General features: G+C 39.7%; 1 protein-coding gene across 1 annotated transcript; it reads right to left on the bottom strand.

Moving 5' to 3' along the window:
- Positions 1 to 1,032: 1,032 nt before the first annotated feature.
- LOC128739784 (probable cytochrome P450 313a4) lies at positions 1,033 to 13,151 on the bottom strand. The gene is made up of 5 exons (XM_053835287.1): positions 12,803 to 13,151; positions 12,485 to 12,737; positions 12,293 to 12,419; positions 3,301 to 3,477; positions 1,033 to 1,614 (listed from the first exon to the last, which is right to left on the bottom strand). The coding sequence occupies exons 1-5, from the start codon at positions 13,149 to 13,151 to the stop codon at positions 1,033 to 1,035; spliced, it is 1,488 nt and encodes a 495-aa protein (XP_053691262.1).
- Between the last annotated feature and the right edge of the window lie 1,662 nt (positions 13,152 to 14,813).

Consider the following 14,813-nt stretch of genomic DNA (forward strand, 5'->3'; position numbering starts at 1 on the left):
TATGCGATACCACATTATCAAGAATTTAAGACCGTTGCTTTTATTATGATATACACATCAGAGGGTTTTTGTAAATCGTATTAATATTAACGTCAGAATTGTGCTGGTTGGACCAGCAAGAGTCTAGCTTGTTTTTAACTTGAAGAGTGTGGCAGCCAAATCCAGCTTCCGTTCTTTCAGGTCTTTTTTCAAATGTTATTCTTTCACTGGTTGGGCTGACGTGAACGATACGTAGGTTATACGGAATATTTTAATATAAATATGATCTTCGGATTTGCATGTTTTGCTTAATACCATAAAAATACACCGGATCAGTGACCACTCTTCAACAAAACGAAAATGGCACACACTTGATTTTACATTCTGCTTTCTGCTGCCCATTGTTGAGACAGGTTTTGTGGATATCGTTTTATACAGAAGAGTTGTGAATTTGAAAACCTCTCACGCGCTGTTTTTATCATTCTAGCATATTTTCACAAGCTGCCGAGCACCGGTCTCGAGGAAAATCTTACACCGGTTTTACGCCTCGCTCAACACTTGATTTTCTATAGCTCTTTTGTATGTAGGCTTTTCGTTATTAGGACAGTTTTGACAGAAATAGTTAAACCATAACAAAATGTTGAATTACAATCTAAAATCTAATTAGCACACTTTGCGATAGCCATTCATGTAAAGGACAGTATCATTGAAATAAGAAAAAGTGTAGAGAAAAAAATGCTAAACTAACAAGTCAGCCATCGCTAGTTCAGGAGAACTGTGAGTGTTAATAAGATGAAGATTCTCGTTATTTACTATTTTCTGAAAACACAAATTTTTTGAATTTAAGTTTTATTGTTATTTAATAACATTACTTTCTGAATTTTCGGACATACTACAGGTTTAATTTCTGTTCTGTATAATTTCATCACCGACTAAAAGCGATAATTATAAACATCCATTTACCTTTGATTCAACACGCGAGTAGTCTACCATTCTTGTAGAATATTCTGTGTGTATTGTTCTGTGTTGTTATTTAGAATATTCTAACCGGTGTCATTCTCTCAACTTCAATTTGATAAGATGCTCGAAGGCCAGGTTTAGCGTAATGTCCAACAAGTACCGCAAATTCTCGAATTTAATATCCGTACTCAGCCGAAAGTTTCTAACAATATGAACCAACATTATTTTCGTACTATACATGGCATACCGGGCACCGATACAATTTCTAGACCCGCCACTAAACGGCAGATAAGCGAACGGGTGTCGTTGCTTCGTCTGCTGTGGTGTGAAATTTTCCGGATTAAACTGCTCCGCATCCGGTCCCCAGAAGTCCTTCCGGCGGTGTAGCGTATAGAAATTGAACAGAAAAACGTTTCCCCTGGGAATGAGAACACCGTCCAGTTCGATGTCTGCCAGGTTGGTGCGAGCGATTATCGGGCCAACGGGAGCTAAACGCATGCTTTCTTTGAGAAATTTTTCCAAAACCGTCAGTTGTCGTAGCAGTTCCGGGTTTAGTTCAACATCAGCGGATGGCAGCAGGGTTTGTATTTCGGTTGCAATTTGCTCCTGCCATTCCGGAAACATTGCCAGGAAGAGACAAGTGTGCGCAACCATCTGGGCGGATGTATCGTGACCCTAAAAATATTTTTGTTGAAAAACGTAATGAATACCCAAGTAGCACTTGTAACTAATCATAAAAATAAAAAAATACAAAAAGGTTGCACAGCAGTTACATTTAGGATACGTGTAACGAGTTAGGTAACATAAAATTAAAAATAGTTACTTTTTAGTTTTCTAGTGACAAAAATCTCAAAAAGTTACCAGGTAGTTACCAAATGACCAAATTGAAACCTTTTTTTCGAACTGTCAACAACTTGGTCGTCGCAAAACAGTCACCTTTCAGTTACGAGTTACTAAATAGTTATCAAGTGACACAAATGAAACCTTTTTCCAAACTGTCATCAACTTGCTGGTCGCAAAACAGTTAATTTTCCGTTACGAGCAGTTACGAAGTCAAAAAAAGTCGGCTAGTAACATTTTCGCAACAATTTGTTCACTGTTCCTTGTAAACACAACGGATTAAGGAAAAACTAGACCTGAAGAATATTGCTAATGATAAAGATAAACAATTGGTACACGGGTTGTGAAATGCTCTTGTAAATGCGTTTATTTACTTAATTGATGGTACTTGGAATCTTCTCCGCCCAGACATTGGTATTAAGTAAACAAATGATGATTATTCTCAAACGTCAAAACGATCAAGTTACATCGAAACGAAATCGGCAATGAAAATAGGTTACAGTGTAACTTAGAAATGACGACATAAGAAATAAGTGACTACAACAGATTTAATATTGGTTACCGTATAACCGATACCGTAACCAGGTCGAAGGCTAAGGTTACGTACAACTAGAATGTAACTGAAATGTAACCTTTTATGATTAACACTGGTGGTAACTGTTTTATTCAAACTGAAACTATTCTTTGATATTAAATTAACACTTTCTTTTCACAACAATCACTAAAAAATACCTTTTCCCGATATCAACAATGTGAACAATGAACAATGGCTGCTTAAAATCATTTCATGCAATATGCCGAAAATGATACAAAACTTCAAGGACGATGGTGTAGTAGTTAGAACCAAAGGCAAAATGGCTATGAATTTTACTGTGATAGAAGTGATAGCGAAAACAACTTGATTTTTAATGGTTTCTAGGTGAATGCTCCACTAATTCATTATTGCTAAGAATAAATTTAAAAAATCAAAAAATTAAAATTTAAATTTTTATATTTGATTTACAAAACATCAATTTTTCAAAGAAGTAAGTAACGAAAAGCTATATTAAATAAGAGCGCGTGAATTTTTCAAAGCTAGAATCATGCATTTCACCATAAATTTGAAACTGCATTAAAATTTGTGTTGAAATAATAATTTATACACTCTTCTATATTCAACAGTTAAATTTAGTGCTTGACGTTGACAGCCATAGATTGAAATAATAAACCTGCTACATTTTCGCTATGCAATAAAAGTTACGAAATAACTAATTTGCCACCAATTGAAAGTCAATTTACAGTTTATGTGTAACTTCAATAGTAACCATTTTGTAACTATACATGTTACATATTGGTTATTGAGTAACTGTTAATGCAACCAGATTTAGTTACATAAGTTGCGCTATTTCGGTTACACAACTGTTATATTTTAGGTTACTGTAACCGAAGTTTTACATTTAAATTTGTCGCATATCAGCCGCTGCGACTCAATTGTGACAACGTGTGCTACTTGGGTAGTTCTTTACCGCTACAGGAGCTTACGGCTGCTAAAATAGTGAGAATCTGCTCGCTCAAGTTTTGAACATTGAACTCTGTCTCAAAGTCGACCATCGAAAGAACCTGGTCGATAAATATTTTAGGAGCTCTGCTTTCGTATCCATCCTCGGAGTCCTCGCTGCTAGGTTGACGGCGCAGGTTAGATTGTCTTTCTGCGATAATCTGTTGGGTAGAAACGATAAGTTTAATTCGAGTATATTACTTTTACGCACATGTTATGACGAGACATAATACGAAAAAATAAAGAGGCATAAGAATTCTTAGAACTGAAATTAATTAAGAATATTATATATAAGATATTAAAAAATATCAGTAAGCACACTGTTAGAAAATATTTACAAATGAATATTATTAAACCAATTGAGCAATAATAAATTAATTGTGTTAGTCAGCGTAGCTCCAATTTTTTAATTTTCAAATTATCTGCATTGTTTATTATTCAATTTTCACAGTTTTTCTACCTCAGTAGTGTGAAAGTTCAACAGCTTGCATATCAATGAACTTCTCTAAAGAAATACTTTTTTTTTCTTATGTTTGGTAGTAAAACGACAATCCCACGACATACCTACCATTGTAAAGTGTACACATAATAAAATACAAAATAAAGACAATCGCGGGTTCAATTAGAGTTAAATAAATATAATTTCAGCCTGTCAATAATTAATTTTATTCATTAATTTTATTACAATTTGAATCCATACGAAGATACGAAGATATTTTACTTTTATGAGGGTACTTGATGGTTGATACTTTATTCATCCAACCCTTCAAAGCCAGAATACAAATCATTTGCTAGTTTAATTACAAAGTATTCATCTTGAGAGTTATTACAGTGATTTATTGACTATGTTTCAATTTTATTGCACATCATCCTAATAAGAGCGATGTAATTTGACGGCTATCAAATCAACGAAGCATCATAATTCAAAATTCAACATGTACCTATCATGCAGACACGCAAAACCCATGAGAGACAAGTTTTAGTCACATAAGTATATACACATTCTCTCATTTATTTATGGAAAAAGCCAAATCAAGGACCCAATTTGGCTTTATATATTCTGCGTCCCATCAATTCTGCATGGTCATAAACCACATATAATTTGTTTTACCAGCAGTGTTAACATTCTGCGAATTTAATGTTGATATCACGCTTTCTGCTCGAGCTACAGCTTTGATGGCAGTCAGCATTAGGACGTTCCCCAACATATAGAAAAAGTTTGCTGGGATAATTTCTGTACAGGGTGTTCAATAAGTTCGAATACAACTTTTCATCATCGTCTTAGTCTTATATATACGCTAACCGACTCGCAATCGCAAGGTGTCGACTTGAGGTCATTTGTTATTTGTTCACCGCGCGCGATTCACCGCAACGTCGTAGCAAAGTTGTTTGCGAAAGGTGAGCGACACGGCGACATATTTCGGTGGTTGAAATCCCACGGGGTGACGCGGAATTTCATCTATAACACCATCCGTCGGTACCGGGAGACGGGCTCGGCCAAGGACCGTGCTAGATCCGGGCAGCCGCGTTCGGCGAGGACGCCAGCAGCCACTAAGGTGGTGAGGGAGCGGATTCGTCGAAAAATGAACCGCTCGATCCGGAAGACCGCTGTTGACTTGGATGTGTCGATCGGGACTACCCACACCATCATGGCGAAGAACCTGGGATGCAAGCCGTACAAGAAACGCAAGATTCACGGGGTAACGGAGGCTACAACGAAGAAGAGGCTGGACAGAGCAAAACTGATACTTTCGCGGCATGCTAGTAAGGAGTACGTGTTTTCTGATAAGAAACTCTTCATCTTGCAACAGCCGCACAATGTCCGAAATGATCGGTTGTGGGCGCCGACGTTGGCCAGCATCCCTCCGTCCTACATAAACATACCGCGGTTCCAGAGCGCCGCGTCGGTAATGGTTTGAGGGGCCATATCCAAGCAAGGGAAGCTTCCACTGGTGTTTAACGAGAAAAACGTGAAAATCAACGCCGCGTACTATAAGACCGAGGTTCTGGAGAAGGTTCTGATCCAGGCACTTCGTGACCTCTACGGGTAAGATCATTACGTCTTTCAACAGGACGACGCACCGGCCCACACGGCGAATATCGTCCAAGCGTGGTGTCGGGAAAAATTGACTAATTTTCTCGATAAGACTTTGTGACCTCCCTGCTCCCCTGATCTTAATCCCCTGGACTTTTATGCAGCAGAGCGAACATAAAGTGAGCCATATGGACCAATTTGAGAAGCTCATTTCCAAGATCTGGGACGAGATGCCCATGGACCATCCACCAAATATTTCGTAAAGGTTCTCAATAAACGCTGCTTCAATAAAAATTGACTCAGAAAAGAATATCTTGTATTTTAATTTTTTAAACACATTTTGGTGGTGGTCCGTTATCGATTCTGATTCAGTATTGTCGATCCTGGGCTGCCGTACTTCAACTCTCTAGAGTCTAGAACACCATTGTGGTGGCCCTTGACCTCTTGGCCCTGCCGCCACTCCATGCGCATCTTTAGAGTGGGCGGGACGGTTTAACTCTTGGATATTTTGAAATTCAGTTTCTTAATCATTTATGCTCACATTCTCATCTCATGCTCTTTTATTTCTAAACGGTCTGACTTGTTGCGTCGCTCTCTCGCGTATGTCCGTCACAGCATTGCTAATTTTAGATACTCCTAATAATCACCAATTAACTCATCATAGTCTGCCTACTACTGTTCATATTTTTCCTTTCTCACCTTTGCAAGCAACAGGAACCTCTCATATGTAAGCGGCCCTGCCTTAGCAGACTAACTTGCCTTAACCTTAGCCAACTGACCAGTAGGGGTCAGTCCCGACGTAGTGGTTAGCATCCACGCCTCTCACGCCGAGGACCCGGGCTCAAATCCCAACCCCGCAAAAGTCACGAATGACCCAGGCTGTTAAAGTGACTACCCAAGTAACACACAAAACAAGTTAGAAAATAATCTTCATGGAAAGTAGTCGTTTAACAGTACTATAAACGTACTTTGAAAACATGTGTCGTTATTATTAAGGTTTTGAGATGTTTTGTGATAACATGAATTTATTTGACAGCTCATATCAAATGAATACTGTTTGTTTTTGTCAACATGTCAACACGAAGCTTTTATTATGTCTCCATTACTAAATTTAAACTACTGAAAGAACAAGGTGTAGCTTATGCTATAATAACGTTTTAAAATGGTATGAAATAACCTGACACATACTTCTTTCAATTGTTGTTTCATTAGACTTCAATTTTTTGCGCTTTTCTGGTAATAGAGATGTTCTGATCTATGTAATGTTATACTATTCTATAACAAGCTGTGTTGCTTGGGTATAAGCTAACAAAAAAAACTGACCAGTATCATCATCGCCTTCAGCGTAACTAGTCTTTCTATTACACAATATCCTCCATTTCGGCACGCACTATGCACCATCCTCGATAGCGCACATCCACCGAAAACGGGGTTTGTTCCGGAGCTTGTGGCCTCTTCCTGATTCTCTGTGAATATATTTTGGGACGCCCTTTGAGAATTAGTGTTCTGTAGAGCTGTCATATGTCATGAGTTATATGAATTCCTCCTCTACTTCATATCGTTCCCAATCCATTTTCCCCTTGGCATCAACACCATTTGGATTCCCGCGTTCCTTCCCAAGCAACAATGAGAGTTTTATTGTACTCTTATTGCGGTTTTCATGACTAATTTTGGTCTTAAATGCCATCATAAGAGTGTAATAAAACCCAAATTGTTGCTTGGGTTGCCAGCTACTATGCCTTTATTTTGATGATGTAAATAATTAGTACTAATCTCGTTGTTTCCAATTACACAGGTCTAAAGAAGGAGCTTCCACTGCTTTACAGTTGATTCCGATAACATCGACGTCATCCGCAAAACCAAGAAGAATATGCGATTTCGTGATGATAATCCAGTTTTTTCCACGTTTACTCTTCGTATTGCACTTTTCAAGGTTATTTCGAGAATGCACCCGTTTGTTGCTTCAGTCCATCCAACATCACGAAAGCGGCTAAGGTCTCACCCGCTATTCTGACGCATGATTTTGACCTATCCAAAGTAGCACGAATCAGCGTAACTAGTTTTGTCGGAAAATCATATTCCAGCATTATCTTCTAGAGCCCATTACATTTGATTGCATCGTAAGTCGCCTTAAAATCCACAAACAGATAATGAGTTTGTAAGGGGTAATACTTTGGAAAAACGGTAATACAATACCAACTAGTATTTATCGTTTTGATAGCTTACTCTCTTTTTTAATAATGGTCATTGGAACACCCTGATGGCGTCCTCTCAGTGCGAGTGCGACAATCTTGCGCGAACTTTGTACTCGACGAGATAGTGATCAGAATCGATATCTGGTCCCCGTAAAGACAATAAATTAATGACATCTGAAAAGTGTCTACCGTCAATCCGGATATGATCGATCTGAGAGCTAGGGTTGCTATTACTTGGATGCCTCCAGGTATGTTTCCGACTATTCAGACGTGGAAAGAAGCTGCTACAGTTGATCATTTCTCTCGTCGCGGAAAATGTATGCGCCCTACACCGTTATCATTGGTCGACAAATGAAGTCTATATCTTCCAATGACAGGACGGAAGAATTACTCTCTCTTGATCTGCGCATTTCTGATGATGATTTTCGTGTCATGTTTTGGGCACTTTTCGTAAATTCTTTCGAGCCTGTCGTAGAACTCGTCCTTGGCATCATTGGATTTATTAATTACTAGCTGACCCGACAAACTTCGTATTGCCATAACTGTGTTGTATATAAATCATGCATCTCGGATGACCTTTGTCACAATCTTGACTTTTGCAAGTTTCTGAGTAGTTCATGGATGTTTCAATATACCAATTTTCCTCACAGTAAAGTAGAAAAGAACTTCCCCCATTGCTCAGCTTGATAAAATAAAGCGGATAGCATTTAAACATTCGCCATCATTACAAACCATTTCACCGAATACCATTTTGCGGAACTCCAATTCTCGGTTGACCATAACGCGGAATATAGAGTTTCGCAGAATACCATTTCGCGAAAAACCTTACGCGGGGTGACAGACAGACAGACAGACAGACAGACAGACAGACAGACAGACAGACAGACAGACAGACAGACAGACAGACAGACAGACAGACAGACAGACAGACAGACAGACAGACAGACAGACAGACAGACAGACAGACAGACAGACAGACAGACAGACAGACAGACAGACAGACAGACAGACAGACAGACAGACAGACAGACAGACAGACAGACAGACAGACAGACAGACAGACAGACAGACAGACAGACAGACAGACAGACAGACAGACAGACAGACAGACAGACAGACAGACAGACAGACAGACAGACAGACAGACAGACAGACAGACAGACAGACAGACAGACAGACAGACAGACAGACAGACAGACAGACAGACAGACAGACAGACAGACAGACAGACAGACAGACAGACAGACAGACAGACAGACAGACAGACAGACAGACAGACAGACAGACAGACAGACAGACAGACAGACAGACAGACAGACAGACAGACAGACAGACAGACAGACAGACAGACAGACAGACAGACAGACAGACAGACAGACAGACAGACAGACAGACAGACAGACAGACAGACAGACAGACAGACAGACAGACAGACAGACAGACAGACAGACAGACAGACAGACAGACAGACAGACAGACAGACAGACAGACAGACAGACAGACAGACAGACAGACAGACAGACAGACAGACAGACAGACAGACAGACAGACAGACAGACAGACAGACAGACAGACAGACAGACAGACAGACAGACAGACAGACAGACAGACAGACAGACAGACAGACAGACAGACAGACAGACAGACAGACAGACAGACAGACAGACAGACAGACAGACAGACAGACAGACAGACAGACAGACAGACAGACAGACAGACAGACAGACAGACAGACAGACAGACAGACAGACAGACAGACAGACAGACAGACAGACAGACAGACAGACAGACAGACAGACAGACAGACAGACAGACAGACAGACAGACAGACAGACAGACAGACAGACAGACAGACAGACAGACAGACAGACAGACAGACAGACAGACAGACAGACAGACAGACAGACAGACAGACAGACAGACAGACAGACAGACAGACAGACAGACAGACAGACAGACAGACAGACAGACAGACAGACAGACAGACAGACAGACAGACAGACAGACAGACAGACAGACAGACAGACAGACAGACAGACAGACAGACAGACAGACAGACAGACAGACAGACAGACAGACAGACAGACAGACAGACAGACAGACAGACAGACAGACAGACAGACAGACAGACAGACAGACAGACAGACAGACAGACAGACAGACAGACAGACAGACAGACAGACAGACAGACAGACAGACAGACAGACAGACAGACAGACAGACAGACAGACAGACAGACAGACAGACAGACAGACAGACAGACAGACAGACAGACAGACAGACAGACAGACAGACAGACAGACAGACAGACAGACAGACAGACAGACAGACAGACAGACAGACAGACAGACAGACAGACAGACAGACAGACAGACAGACAGACAGACAGACAGACAGACAGACAGACAGACAGACAGACAGACAGACAGACAGACAGACAGACAGACAGACAGACAGACAGACAGACAGACAGACAGACAGACAGACAGACAGACAGACAGACAGACAGACAGACAGACAGACAGACAGACAGACAGACAGACAGACAGACAGACAGACAGACAGACAGACAGACAGACAGACAGACAGACAGACAGACAGACAGACAGACAGACAGACAGACAGACAGACAGACAGACAGACAGACAGACAGACAGACAGACAGACAGACAGACAGACAGACAGACAGACAGACAGACAGACAGACAGACAGACAGACAGACTAGCTTGTTAGACCAGCATCGTACCTCGAAGCTAACTGGGCGGTCTACCCAAGTAACAATTTGGGATTTATTACACTCTTATAATGACATTCAAGACCAAAATTGGTCTTGAAGGCCACCATAAGAGTACAATAAAACTAACACTGTTGCTTGGGTAGTTTGCGGGATACAGCATTTCATATTCAGCCGCTCCCTCGAGACAGACGCTAGTTGAGCTCCTCATCTGGGGAAGAGGCGCTCAAGTTCGCACTTTCTAGCTAGGTTGCTCCAATATGTTAATGAAACATTACCAGGTATGGCCATCGATCGTTATCATTTCATTTAGATTTTCGAGGAGGCGTTAGGTAGGGGATTTAGGGAGCCCGAACGATGTTTGGTGCTCCTTTCAGGTAACTCTCCCCATTTCATACCCATTTAGTTTATCATTAAGTCAAATTTTATGTCAATTTTTTAGTTTAATTTCAAGTTAACTAATGACAACCTCCCAGTTGGCTACGAGGTATGACGCTGGCCTAATAAACCAGTCGTCGTATGTTCGAATCTCGACTGGGAGAGGCTGTTAGAGTCAATAAGATCGTAACAACTGGCCCTGCAATTGTCCTGCACTCTCACAGCTGGCTGCGAAGTCTGTCGTATAAAAACAGAAGGTCAAGTTTCGTTAACGGAATGTAGCACCTAGGCTTTGCTTTGCTAATGAAACCAGGTTAGGGAAAGTGTGACTTTATATTTATAATATTTAATCTAAAATGATGAGCTTAGAAGTACTTGATTACTTGATTTGCCCAGATCAAAATATACTTTTGAAAAGTTTTTCTTTAATTTTAGTCCTGGGCCCGCAAGTTTAACAGACATAAAGAATACAGTGAATAGATTTTCATCATTATTTGGAGCTGTGGAATTCAAAATGTCTATGACGATGGTGCCTTCCTAATTAATGTAATATGAAAAAATCTGGTGTGATGCTCGGTATTTTGCTCCTCGCCGAAATTACTCCGGCAACCTTCCATATTCTGAAGGTCGACATAAAATTTTTCGAGTTACTGTGTGTCTATTTGATTTTATGTGTTATTCATTTTAAAAAGAAAACTAGCTAAAGTCAAACAAATTTGATATTGAACAATTTGACAGAGCTCGACCGACATTATTCTATCATGAAACACTGTGACCCACAGATTTTGCCTGAGAAAATATCGAAATCTAGAATTAAACCAGCTGGTGTGTGAGACTTGTACTCTAAGCGCATGCCAGATTAGTTTCAAAAAATTAAACTTATGTTATAAGCGGTTCAAAAACTTTGCACATGTATTAAAATTTCCTCATGTTGAATGTAGATAATATAATGAGTAATGGAGAACTGTATATAAATTTTTATACTTTTTTGTTCATAAAAATACCATAATAATTTCTGCCTAAAGTTATAATATTTTAGCCTGGATGGTCTAAGAGTTAAGGCCCAGATACAAAGCATACGGATCTTAATACTTTGCGCAAATTTGACAGCTTTCCCATAGATTTTCTGTTAAATTTCCGCACCGTATTAAAATCCATGTGCATTGTGGTTGGGTCTTTAGCAGCGGCCACCATGCGCTAGTTAAACTTTTAAACCTATGTATCAAACTACAGTTCTAATGAAGTTGCATTATTGCCGTATATGGTCGATGTTAAATCAGACCGGACCAAGTTGCAAAATTATAAAAAAATGATTTAATAACAGCAAACGATCAAGAATTTTCTAAGCTTTTACTCTAATCTGACATCAATGTTGTAAACAGTCAGATTTATAAAATGATTTCGAACGATTGACAGCTATAAACCATACAGAGCAGCAAACTTTAAACGCGTTTTTCTTGAAATCAGAATTTTGCCACTTGGTCTGATTCAACACCGAACATATTTACACATTTTTGTACGAAATCAAATTAACCATGCTATAAAAAGTCAAAAAGACACAATAGGGAACCTTTCGATGTTACTGTGTAAGCTCAGTATCACAATGAACTATATTTCCCAACCCAAAACCAACCTGATAGGCATAATCCAAACAGTACTTTCGAGCACGCTTCTCTTCATAGTAACCGCTAGTAAGCTTATAAATCATATCACTGTACAACTCAAAGCTGATTATACGGGTGGCAACTCTGCTGAACAATCTGCAAAATCAAACAATTTCCACTTTAAAACATTACTCAACGTAATTAACTGCAACACAAATCACATCCGTAAGTTGCTCAAAAACTCTGATTTTTCCTCTCTTTCCAGCGCTTCGGTTCCCAGTGTTGTTTGACAAACCATCTCCAGCGTGCACTCGGAAGTGAACTGTAAAATATCCACCGGAGCTCCTCGGCTGTGGGGCTTCATCCTTGATATCATTTCGCGAGAACACTTCTCAAAAATCGGAACGAAACTTTGGAGAATTTTTGCATTGAATGCCGAGTTCAAAGATTTTCGGTAAGGTTTCCATAATTTATCTAAAACGTTTGGATAGATCACCGGTTTGTTACTGAACTTTTTAAGCGAGGCAGCTTGTTCTCACATTTTGCGGAAAACAAACCATGCTTCAGGTTGACAAAGTCATAGAAGAATGGCTTCTCACAGCAGTTTGGATCGGTCAGAATCCTCTGGATTAAATCGGGATGTGCAACGGCATAAATAAGCTGTGGACCAATCCAGCACTTTTGAATGCGGCTTGTTTTTCTATGCACATCGCTGACGTTTTCGAACCGTTTTTGCTCGCTTTTTCCTAGCAACAACAGGGAGTTTCCCAGCAAGGGATAGCATGGATGCAGCGTTGGGATTGCACAGGAAGATTGATTTAGTTGATGCTTTTTAATAAAATCCAACAGCAGCAGCAGAGCAACGATAATTGAAAATAAAATCAACATGTTCTAGATAGTGCACTACTCGAGCAAGCCACGATTTTAAACTAGCCGGTGACCTGGCCTGTTGGCATCGTTAAATAGTGGAGAACTTTTTTACGTATATTCAAAATGGTTAAAGCGAGGTAGGTAACTGCGTTAACCGACCGGCGAAAAGTTACGGACAACCGGGTGGCTTGGTTGATCAACTTGAACGCTTTTAAATACGCACGAGGCACGAAGTTGACAGATCTGGGTAAAGGATGTTGCCGGCGGGAATGCAAGTTGGAGTTTTACTGTTTATGTTCCAGGTTTTCGATGAAATAAAAACACTGATGCTGTTATTTTATCCATTATCAAGTGTTTCACTTTATTAAAGCATCAACAGCTGAAATAATGGATCCAGTGCAGTGCTAGTACCAGGAAACAAACACTCAATTTTAAAGCTCCTACAGGCTTGTATATGTATGCTATGCATTGCATTGTTTATTTTGATTTCAATTCGTCGTTCAAATTTCACCAACAAAATCACACCCTCCTGTCTATCAGTTCAAACAAACAACATAGTTATTTGAACGAACAAGTTTCGCCACCTGCTGGGGAGAATGTCCTTCAGGCGGTTGGCTCAGTGTGGACCACTCTGTAGTAGCTGTTACGCTGTTAGTGAATTCACGTCGTAACAAGAGCCAATTTTCTCACGTTCTTTTCACCTGTTCCTGTATAATTTCCACGATAGCATCTAATACGCAGGTAGCATGTTGGTAAATGGGAAGAAAATTTTCTTACACCCCAATTCCTATTAGGTGGAAGACCAAGAGAAAACTCGAGCAATGCCGGTAAAACTCGTGAATAACGGCCATGACGTGTATTGCACTTTCAAAATTGTGCTTGCAAATTAGATTTTCATTGAGATTGGTGAAGAATAAATTAGCGAATCTTTTCGCTGTAACGAGAATTTGTAACGATTTGCTGAATGAATCAGATACATAATTTAAGTAGTATAGATATAAGAAGGTTACGAGGTTCTTTTCAGAAATTCCTGCAGATTCAATATTTTTATACCTAATCTGTTATTCACATATTTTGTTTAACTGCTATTTTAAAATTCAGGTACGTTTTTGTTACTTTTAGCTAATAATGATTCTCTGCCATTGCTATCGGTGCCAATTGCATGCATCTGTCTGTCACCTGTCCATCACCTAATTTTAGTTTGGTGCGACCTAGACAAGGCGTCGCGTCACTGACGGCTTGTAGGATTTCAATGAGTAAAACAGTAAGGCAGTGTAAATTGGTTAAAGTCTCGATGGTTGATGGTGGTTTTCTAAGCTGAGACTACAGAAAAGTATTTAGTTCGAAAAGTTTAATTTGGATTGAGCGAAATTCATTATTAGCATATCTGGGGTTTTTAACAGTACGTAGCTGTACATTAGCTCCTTAACTATCTGTTGTATATATGAAGGTTACTGTGCATATCTGTTGTGAATTTGGTTTGCATTTGAATAGCATTGGTAATGTTTATTGGTTACTTGGGTAACCGAGACAAGTCTGATCAAAGAGTAGAATACATGCACATAGATCTGCATTTGACTTTAATGAATAAACAAACGCGTTGTTGCTACTGACATACCCAGCAAACACCAACTCGTATATCAATGTCCGAAAAGGATCGTAAATATAGCCTAATGAGAT

This window comes from Sabethes cyaneus, chromosome 3 (assembly GCF_943734655.1).
Source record: "Sabethes cyaneus chromosome 3, idSabCyanKW18_F2, whole genome shotgun sequence".
Classification (NCBI taxonomy): domain Eukaryota; kingdom Metazoa; phylum Arthropoda; class Insecta; order Diptera; family Culicidae; genus Sabethes; species Sabethes cyaneus.

Coding starts and splice junctions, on each gene's coding strand:
- LOC128739784 (XM_053835287.1), bottom strand. CDS start 13,151: ATGTTGATTTTATTTTCAATTATCGTTGCTCTGCTGCTGCTGTTGGAT. Junction 12,420..12,484: donor TTTTTGAGCAACTTACGGAT/GTGATTTGTGTT, acceptor TTGATTTTGCAG/ATTGTTCAGCAGAGTTGCCA. Junction 3,478..12,292: donor GTTTGGATTATGCCTATCAG/GTTGGTTTTGGG, acceptor TCTACCCAACAG/ATTATCGCAGAAAGACAATC.